Source organism: Carya illinoinensis, chromosome 9 (assembly GCF_018687715.1).
Source record: "Carya illinoinensis cultivar Pawnee chromosome 9, C.illinoinensisPawnee_v1, whole genome shotgun sequence".
In the NCBI taxonomy this organism is placed as follows: Eukaryota; Viridiplantae; Streptophyta; class Magnoliopsida; order Fagales; family Juglandaceae; genus Carya; species Carya illinoinensis.
Window position 1 is genome coordinate 36,956,870 of NC_056760.1, and position 11,098 is coordinate 36,967,967.

At 35.4% G+C, this 11,098-nt stretch overlaps 1 protein-coding gene and 1 long non-coding RNA gene across 2 annotated transcripts; both read left to right on the forward strand.

The window, feature by feature from the left end:
• The first annotated feature begins 2,838 nt into the window (after nucleotides 1-2,838).
• On the forward strand, nucleotides 2,839-4,355 carry LOC122277324. The gene is made up of 3 exons (XR_006228973.1): nucleotides 2,839-3,318; nucleotides 3,595-3,769; nucleotides 3,935-4,355. It is a non-coding gene; the product is annotated as an uncharacterized LOC122277324 (long non-coding RNA).
• Nucleotides 4,356-5,149: 794 nt separating this feature from the next.
• On the forward strand, nucleotides 5,150-6,008 carry LOC122275462. Its single transcript, XM_043084529.1, has one exon. It carries the CDS (start codon nucleotides 5,279-5,281, stop codon nucleotides 5,702-5,704), a length of 426 nt encoding a protein of 141 aa, XP_042940463.1. The 5' UTR covers nucleotides 5,150-5,278; the 3' UTR covers nucleotides 5,705-6,008.
• Nucleotides 6,009-11,098: the final 5,090 nt, after the last annotated feature.

Below are 11,098 nucleotides of genomic sequence, written 5' to 3' on the forward strand. Positions count from 1 at the left end.
ATAGAGGAAGAGTAGCGAGTCTCAAGACTCACCAAGTCATAAATAGCATCAGAATCTGACTTATTAGTCAGATTATTATTTTCTTGCTGCAACATGGCACCAATGACAGCTGCAGAAAGGACAGGAGGTTGAGATGCAGAATGCCTCATGGATGGATCTAGAGAAATGTTAGAAGAATGAGCCATTGAGAAAAAAATAGAAGGCTTAAAACGAGAATACTGAAGGAATGCAGATGAGTTATAGAGATGAGATGAAAACTTGATGCGGATTGGATGAACTTCAGGACTGATTTTATAGAGATAGCATAAAGAATAAGACAAACTATTTTCTCTTCAAATCTTATTTAGTCAAAAGAAATACAAGATATGCTGGACACACATTGTCAAAAGTTTTCTTACTAACCCAGCGAGATTAACAGTAGATTGTCCCTATTTTTCTAGTAAACGGTGAACCTCTGCTGTTATCTGCCGATGTTAACCTTGTATCTGAACTCTTTCTCGTTCCAGCTCCTCTATTCGTGGTTGCAGATCATGAGCATACCAATCTGTAAATTTTTTCAACTCTTGGTTTTCTTGCTTTAGCCTTTTATTCTCACTATCCTTATTAGCAAGCTTCTGTCGTAACTCAGATATTTGCATGTTAAGATGATCAATCTCACTCACCCTCGCCATTAACCTTCGAGACAAGATCGTAACAGAGGCAGCATATTGACTACTGAGCATTCTTGATTCTGCAATAATCTCAGAATCAACCTTACTAGAAAAACGGTTCACTACTCCTATCATGGTATTGACGGCCTCAGGAAAGAAGATTGATGATTGATGCGTCAAGGGTTCCTGATTCAAGTCTGGAACATTAGTGGAAGAGAATTGCTCAGCCATTCTATCGTTGTGGAAAAACAGAACTCAGGTCAAGAAGCGATTATTTTTTTGGCATTCGATAGATGAAAATGATCATTTTTTTATAGAAACTCGGAGCCTTCAATCCCGTTTGTCAACAACATCAGGCGATTGTTTAAATCTTCAGCCGTATTAAATTCATAGAGTTAGGCCTCGAGGCTTTGCAGCACTTGTCGGGTTACGGACGGCTCCATTTTTCAACTATCTACAGTGACTATTAAACGCATCGTTTTCTTTAGTCCATTTATTTGCTGCCGATCCTTTTTAATGATGCCAAAAGGGGGAGAAGTTTTAGACTAGAACATTAACATTGTTTAAATTGCTAAACTTGTTATATATGCTTGGAATTATATTTATACTTTTGCTTGAAAAACTAACGCATATTTTCAGGGGGAGCTTAAGTATTAATACAGGTTTCAAGTTCTATCAAATATTTGTCATCATCAAAAAGGGGGAGATTGTTGAACTCAAGGTTTCAAGTTTCATGTGATTATAAATCTACACATGGATTTTGATGATAACAAATGAATTCAAAGAATAAAGAAGTCTCAAGCTCAAGTTGTCTACACAATGGAGTCAAGCACATCAAGGAAACAAACATGAGCAAGAAGGGAACAAGTTCACATTAAAATTATAGAGTAATGTTGTAAATCTTTTCAAAATTCGAAATTAGAATTAATGCTCAAAATTAATATTTTATCATAAAACATTAAAATACATTTTCCACATGTGCATGAATATTTTTGAAAATTAAATTTGAAAATTTTGAAAGATGATTGATTGTCATCTTTTGCATGTGCATGCCTTGATTAAAGGGTTGAACTTTGAAAATATTAAAGATGATTGATTGTCATCTTTCACATGTGCATGTTTTATTTGAATATTTTCAAAAGTGATTGATACTTTTTTAGACTTATACAAAAAGTAAAAGATTAGGTTTGAATTTTTTGAAAATGAAAGTGTGTTCATTTTGTCATATGCCAAAAGTAAAAGATTAGGTTTAATTTTTTTGAAAAAGTGAATGATGTTGTCTTTGACAATTGAAAAAGAAGAACCTTTTATTTGAATTCTTTGAAAAAGTGAATGATGTTGTCTTTGACAATTGAAAAAGAAGAACCTTTTATTTGAATTTTTTGAAAAAGTGAATGATGTTGTCTTTGACATGTGAATCTTTTTAAATTTGAATATGAAGTCTCATATGCCTATAAATAGATCATTTGAGAGCTTCACATTCACAACACCAAGAGCATACAACATTCATTCAAAGCTTTCATTCTCTCTTCTCTAAGTATTGAGCCTTAATCCTTGTTCATTTTGAGAGATATAGTTTGCGCTGTATTGTTCTTATTTCACTCATTGAGGAGTGTTTTCTGATAACCTACCCACTATCAGCTCTTGTATCAGTAAAAGGGTGTGTATAACCCTTGTGTGTGTAGAAAGTATTCTACACAGGGAATAGTTGAATCACCACGTGTAAGGTGATTGCAAGTGTAGAGGGTGTTCTACACGGATCCTTTGTAGCGGTATTGTTCAAAGGTGTAATAGGTTTCTATCTCCACCTGAAGGCGGTTGAATAGTGAATTTGGGAATCCTCAAGGGGTAGCTTGAGGCGAGGACATAGGCAGTGGGGCCGAACCTCGTTAACATACTGAGTTTGCTTCTCTCTTACCCTTACTCTTTATATTTATTGTTATTTCATATTTTGTTTATATTTTATATTATATGTTTGATTTATAATTGTTATTTTTTTATACAACTCAATTCACTCCCCCTCTTGTGTTAGTCATCTGGGCAACAATATATAAATTAAATAATAAAATCTATCTATTTTCATTAACTTAAATTAAAAAAAAAATGATGATTTTATACATATATAGAGAAAAACTCCCCACCGCTCGCTAGCTATTCCTTGAACAACAGCCCGCTAATAAAGTTCTGCTACGTAGCTCTTCTATTTCACATCTATATGCCTGTCTATAGCTGATAATGCTATGAATGTTCCCCTCCCTCCCGTGTAAAAAATCCCCTTCCCCTCCCCCTCTTCCACTGAAACCCACCTTCCACCTCTCTCTTTGACAACAGAGCTCCTCTCCTAGAACTAACGTCGGCGTTTGTGAAGTGTTCGCCGTTACCCCGCCCTTCCGTAACCTTTCCCCTTCCCTTCTTCCACCTTGAAGCCCCCTATCGTCCACCTTTCTCGTTGACGAAAGAGCCCCTCTCCCAGAACCAACTTCGGCGACGTTCCTTGACTGTTCGCCATGACCCCGCCCTGCCGTAACCCTTCCCTTTCCCCTTCCCCTCATGGTGTGAAATCATTTTAGTTTGTGATAACGAAAGGCAATCCAAAGGCTGCATGAACTGAACACAATGTCTGTAAAAAAATATCAACCTCCCTATAACGATCTGAGACAAAACAAAGGTACTTCCCGTCTCCTCTTGAATTTTACAATTTTCAATGTCAAATAAGACCGATTAGGGAGGGAAACATTCCATCAAGGAGCAAACCTAAAAAAAAAATGAATTACATCCATTAAAAGTGAAGCGATTACTTGAGAGATTTGGATAAAAACAAGAAAAATAAAGCCGATTAGAAAGTTATATGTTAGGGATTGATTCCAAAGTTACATAATTACTAATCAATGATAGAAGATAATTAAACTCATCCAAACCTTGAATCAAATCTCTTGGAATGAAGATTCCCAAGCTAGGGATAGTCAGACCAAGTATTTTGCAGAGTCAATTGGTTCAACCTCTGAAAGCTGCTGATGCGTAGCTCTCGAAGTGATCTAGTCGTATTTGAGAACAGAAGGCGTGGCAGAGAAGCCATACAGAAGAGATATGCAAGAAAAACATGAAGGAATTGAGGAGGGGTAAGCGCAACAAACATCAATGATGGCAAGAAGCTTTCCCTTTTGTGAGTTATTTTTTCAGTAGGCAAGAAGCTTTCCTTTTTAGGGACTACATTATATGATGTAATGAATGGTTGTAATTGGATAACAACTTGAAGATTGACGGGTAATATGCAACGATGACAGCTGTTGTGGTGGGCGAAGGCTGTGATGGGCGATGGAACAAAATGGGGGAGAAACAGCTTCGTGGGGACGACCGAAATTGGTGGGTGCCACGGCATTGTCCAGCTGTGGTGGTGACGGATCTGGTTTGGTGCAACGGTGGTCTAGGTTTGGTGCGGTGGCGATGGTCTCGATCTGGGTTTCGAATGTAAAGACGAATGCACTTATTTCTTTTCTCAAATTTAGACTGATAGTGTGATTTAATCAAATGAAATCATATTTATTGTATCTAGTGTAAAACTTCATATGTGGCATGTTGTGATTGGAGGCTGTAAAATGCCGAACATCGGCCAAACCGACCCAAAGAGGAACTAATATATATGTATGAGTTTTGCTACATACAAGTAAAATCGCGTACTAATCTGCGTACCAATACTGATTCCTTCATACTTAAAATTTTAATTAACACTGTTTTCAATAAAATCTACTTTTTGATTAATTACAATAAATTAATGTATATATTAGTACATAATTATACTTACAACTAAATTTTTCTTATATATATATAGTTTACTTCTATAACTTGCAAAACACACGTACCAATATACATACACACCGCTGACGTGGTAGCTAGACATTAAAAATCAAACCATAACCTCCAATACATGCGTGCCACACGTGCGATGCTAATAAGTCCTTAAGTTCGAGTTGCTAATAGAAAACCTAAATAAAAGAAAAGAGAAATAGTTACAAGTATTTTGTTTTTCCTTTTTCATTAGTGTACTCTGATCTTGCTTGCTATAGATCATATATGCTAGTCATTGTCATTGATGGAGGCTTAGAGAGCAATGAAGGGACAAATGCTTTGTATTAGTGTGTGTGTATATATATATGCATAAACTTATAATCATCTTTCTTATTCATCCCATTCAATGCGAATCATTGCTCAAATCCCATATTAAGATGGGCCTATTTGTCATCATACGTAGCCATTTTTCTCCCCTTTTTTTTTTTTCAATTTAGGTAGCAATATTGCTTGTGTCTATATACGTTCTCATGAATCTCTTTTTTTTTTTTTTTTTTTTTTTTTTTTTTTTTTTTTTTATGGATGAATATATAGTTATATTTAATTCTTGCCTAACAGCCCACACAAGCAAAGACACAGTCATTGCCAATTATGCCAAATCATTAAAAGTATCACATCATTTTAACAAGATAAAATCCCACTAATATTGCATACTCTCTCTCTCTGTCTCTCTCTCTACATACCTTTTCTTGCAATCTAAGAATTGTGTCCATTTATATCCCGAAAACTCAATACACACAACTGTGGTCTGCGATCCTCATTCGTCGGAAGAACCCAGAAAAATGAGCTCGGTTTGCATATCGAACTGTGTTAACGACGCACGTGACCCTCGTGTTCCCGTCCGGGCCACCTACGTGAACCTCTACAAGTGGCCGGAGTCCGACGCAGAGTTCGTCCGGTCGTTCAGCTCCGCCGAAGGCCGCAGGGGAATGCATGGCCATCCCAGAGTGGTGGACAGTATCTCGTGCAGGCAGATGTATCTGAGAAGCTACAAGTTCTCCAGGAAAGAAACTGTGCCGGAGAAGACGCAGAAATGTTTCGGGAGGGTGAGAGAGAAAATGTCTCCCGGAAAGAAGAGAAAGACTCAGGGGCTTAAAAGGAAGTGTTTGGTTTGGAGGAAAGTTAGGGAATTGTCGTGTGCCGCCTTGTTTAGGATCTTTCACAGGTTTTTGTCTTGCTCTGCTAGTGTAGACGTTATGGATGGATAAGATTGACATCATAAGCTTTCTCTACTCAATTCCTCTGTTTTTTATGCTCAGAACTACATTTACTTAAAAAAAAGGGGAAGAATCTGGTGTTGTGTTCTTGTTTATCTAGTTTTGTGTTAAGTTATGTTGAAGGGAAAATATTGCAATGGACATTGTGGCAAGAATAGTTCTGTGTAAATCTGCATGTCCTGATCATCCTGCCGAGCTTACAGAAAAACCATGTAATTTTGCTCTCCTTTTTTATTTCAGTGTGATTCTAAGAAATAATGTTTTGTATTTAGTAATGCTGTCGGTATTTTCAGTACTTGTTGTCTCTCTTTCTCCTAAAGTTACATCCATGAAGTTCAAGGCCGAAAAGGTATTAGTGTAGCCTTGTTTGTCGTTAACAGCAAGCGCAGGAATGCAAGGAAAAAGGAAAGGTAGTACTTGTAAGTTTCCACGGCTTTCCAAAGCTAAGGGGACATTATGATTATGATAAATTCGAGGCGTGGTAATTATAATTTTGGGTAGGGTTGGTTTTTACGTTGTTTTCAATTATGTAAAGTTAATCAGTGCGACCTGAACTTGATCTGCGATATTTCAAAAGGGACAATTGAGAATTGATTTATACAGTTTTTGAGTGCGTAATTTCATTTTTTTCAATGAAAATATATAAAATTACATGTCATAAGACTATACCTAACAATAGTTGTGACAATTTTTATTACAATCAATGAATCCGATAAAAATTGAATTATTGACATAAAAACCTTAGTCATAAATAGATATAAACCTTTAATTTCCTTTTCTTTTGTTTATGATCCTTTGGACCGTTACTATGTTTTTTATTTAACTAACCCTCTCCCCTAACGTATCTTGACCAGGTAATATAATATGTAATTAATTACAATTGACACAGCTGTATATTGAAACCCCAAGTAAATAAAATAAATAATGATGAGTCGAATGGGGACGAAAAAACAGGCAAAAAGGTCTCGCTGGGTAATCACGTTTTTGTACGTTGACGTCGTGATTGCCGGTTACGATATGCGTTTTGAGGTTTAGGTATATTATTGGTACAAAATCGATGACCTGCATGTAACGTTGAATCGGTCAGCAATTACTTCATCATCCCATATGGCTGAATCATCAAACGCCTGCAATTATGTCTCAGTCTACGTCCCACAGACACTGTTTCAAGTATCAATGTAATTTACTGTAACATATTTTTGATATAAAATAATTATTTTGATCAATCATGTCAATATAATGTATAAAAAATATGTAAAAATGATTATATATGTATATAAACTCTAATTTTTCTTAAAAATTTAGACCCATGTCAAATATATTTATAATTGATCTCTTTAGCTTGAAAAATTTTCAAATGAAAAAGTTGATATATTTTTGTGCTTGTGAATTAACGCATGCAGATTCCTTGGCGGTCAAATAGAAACCAATTTGCCTTGGATTCTCATAGCCATTAATAGAAGAGGCCTAATAGAAGAGGCCAAAGACCAGAGAAAGATTCTATTCTATGATGCATCTAAGAAATCTGTGTCCAATTGTAAAGTGAAAAAACTTATTTGCACAAACTTTTATAGACATTTTACATTTAGGTACCATTTATTCTTTATATATATATATATATATATATATATATTCTTGGATCTCCTAAATTAAAATCAATACATGAAAAGTATATATGTATATTTTATGTGTGTGTATATATATATATATATATATATATATATAAAAGCCACAGCTACTACTAAACCCTACACCAAATACTGGACCAGTTCACTTACTGCTATGACCCATTCAACATTTCTTTGCAATTTCCACCCTGTAAAGCCCACAGAGGGTATTGCACTTTTATTTTTTATTATAGGATGTCCGATAATAAAGTTCTGACTAATTTTAGATGTAAATAAATCTTTAGTAAAAGTTTTTCACGAGTAGACTTCAAATAATAACTTGCTTTATCAACTTCTATGCCGAGAAAAAAAAAAAAAAAACCCCTTGGATTTTTGAATGAGAAAGATAAATCTATAATCGTGTGTCGAGGATAAACTACATACGTGCTCTTTGCACAAACAACATGACCGGATTTGATATGGAAGATAGTATAATTTTAAATATTTTTTATAAATCAAATTCTGTTATATATATCAATGATCGATGTTGAAGAAGCGTTCTCCACGCCGACCCGTTGGCAAAAGGACCCTCCCTAACATGTGCCACAAAAGAATAGAAGAAAAAACTGATCAGATTGAATGGGGAATGTTATTTGTGGTGTCAAATGCATGGATGGGCAAGAATGGGCGAGAAGAAAACAAGACAAAGATATAATCATCACAGCCACCAAACCCACTGGCTTTGCTGAAACTTGCACTCTACGGAGATCATCAATACTCTTTGCTAAAACTTCTTTAGCTCCAATGGGACTCATGATCAACACCTTCAAGCATGGAAATTTGAGAACTTATATGATCATGACCCAGCAAATTCAAAGCACGCTGACAGTAACATGCATAAGCTGCTGTCGGGCCCACGCAACTATTGATCATAAACAAAGTGAAATTTACAGTTTCTTTCGTTTCAAGTTTCCCTTTGCCAAGAACGTCTAACAAGGGGGGAAAGGAAGAACAAAGAACACATTTTCTTCTTCAAGAAAGCTTAATAATTTCCATTTTCAGTTAGTTTTCATGGTATCAAATTTAAGGTTCTGTTTGAATATTGAGCTGAGCTGAATTTAGTCGAGTTGAGTTCTTTATAAATTGTAGTGAGTTGAGATGATGTAATGAATTTTATGAGGTCCACTTAAGATGAGTTTAGATGTGTTTGGATGTTAAGATGAGTTTAAATGTATTTGGATATTAAGATGAGTTGATATATATTTATAAAATGTTGAAAAAAGTTGTGGGTCCCACCTGTAAAGAGGTGTTGAGTTGAAAAATATTGTAGGTCTTACGTGTAAAGAGGTTATGAATTGAGATGAGTTTAATAATTTAAGAATTAGGTGTTTAAATGTTAGACTCAACTTAAAATTAGACTGAACTCTCAATTCAGTCCAAGTTCTAAACATGACCTTAAAGTGGAAAAAGATTTCTAAATTTGAGTGCTTCGAATATAAGATACATATTTCTGGTGAATTTAAATGTTCAATATGTAATGTTCTAAGATTTATTTAAGTTGTTTATCTCTTTTCCAATCAAAACCCTTAATTTCAGACAAAGAACTTCAGAATCTCAGTCCGTTCTAGCTTCTGTTCTTCGAGTTGCTGGCCTTGAAATAATTTCTATACATTGAAGCTATATTTTGTTGCAATAAACAAAATTAGTTGATGAAATAAAAGGTTACACCGTTGAGTGGCCTTCTAATCATATTTCTCCTTCTAGAAAAAAAGAGTTATATGTGAGATTCGTGATCATCAAACTACTTATTAAAAGCTCAAAAGAAAAGAAAAAACAAAAAGGAAAAAAGCACAAGTGCTCCACTCTGTCCTGGGTTTGTGGCAATCATCATATGTATGAATTGCCACAGCCTTGTTATTCTTTTACTCTTTATGCTTGACAAGTGAAATGAATTGTCTAATGAATACTATCTCAAATTGATAGCTAGCTACTTCCACTGTAAATATAGGGCGTAGGGGGAAGGCCAAACAAACCAGCCCTAAGGACTTGGATCACTTGTTTTTCCTTGTCTATTTTCTGATCGTATACTGCATGGAATAGGATCCTCGAGCGAAAAGGATAACTGCACTTAGAATAAAACATGGGATATTTTTTTTTATGTTTTACCCTAACGAAATACTTTTAATTTAACATCTTGTGCCATAAATGCAATATACCATAGAACAATATAAGTTAGTTGTTAGAGCATTGACATTGGATTAGCCAACTTCAATTCATCCAGCTTATTAGCTATAGTAAAGGCATCCCAATCTTCATATATTAAGGGCTATTGTAGCAAGTTCATATAATTTTATATTATTTACTATTCCTTCTTCACTTCGTCCAACCAGTTTCTTTCTCGCGACTTCTCTCTTCTTCTTTCCCGCAGGGCAGCCTTCTCATTTTTTTTTCTCTCTCTCCATCTCCTCTTCCATCGCAAGCTCCTCCCTGTTCATTTCCAGCTTCTCCTCCATCGGTTGTAGTCTCAAGCTCCAAAAGAAGAACCTTATCAAACTGAAGCCCTGTAGAGATCTTCTTCGTTGCCAGCTTCTCTTATTTGCCATCGGTAAGAATCAAACGACTCCATAGAAGTCTTTGTAGATCATTTAAATCCATCAGGTCTTATTATGCTTTGGTTTCACTTTTCTTCACTAAGACTCTCTCTCACGCTTCACATTCCCAAAGAACCTTGTGCACCAAAACCCATAATAACGAGATCTCGGTAAGGTTAGGGCATTGGAAGAAGAAGAGGAAGATGGCATTAATGTTGATGGAATCACTGGCTCTAGGGTTCAGATTCAGGCCGACAGATGAAGAGCTCATAAATCATTACCTTAGGTTGAAAATCAATGACCGTCATTTTGAGGTCTGGGTAATCTCCGAAATCGACGTTTGCAGATGGGAGCCCTAGGATTTGCTTGGTAATTTTCTCTCATTCATTTTTCTTTTAGATTTTAAAAACTATATTCACTTACCATTATCTTGAAATTTAATTCCATTCTTATTGTGGTAGTAGTTTTGTTTTTTCCTTTTCTTGATTGGTTAATTGGCTGTCAAATTTTTCTTTATTATTCACTTAATAAAAAATTGATAATTCCATTATATTTGGTGATTTTATATGCTAACAGCTAAAGGCTGTTCCTCTTTGACATTCTTCTAAAGAAGACTTTGGTTTTCTACAGAGGTTGTGCTCCCAAGGGGGAGTGCACGAACTAGATCATGTACGAGTATCGTGCTACCTAGAAACAACTTGATGGTACTCATCCCAGCTAGGTCTTCAACTCCTTTGCTTCCTTATTCTTAACAATAGTGCTTTTTTTTTTCCCGTCTTTTGTTCATAATTGTTGGGATATTCTGTCAACAAGAACAATAGTGCCTTGTTCTTATGCACACAACCTTGTTCTTATCTAAATTTGTTTCTATCATGAATGTAAGAGTTCTATGTGAGATTCGTGGTCATCAAACTACTTATTAAAAGCTCAAAAGAAAAGGATAAAAGCTCAAGTGCTCCACTCTATCTTGGGTTTGTGGCAATCATCATACATATGAATTGCCACAACCTTGTTATTTTTTAACTCTTTATGCTTGATAGGTGAAATGAATTGTCTAATGAATACTATCTCAAACTGATAGTTAGCTACTTTCACTGTAAATACAGGGCGCAGTGGGAAGGCTAAAGAGCCAGCCCTAAGGACTTGGATCACTTGTTTTTCCTTGTCTATTTTCTAATCATATACTG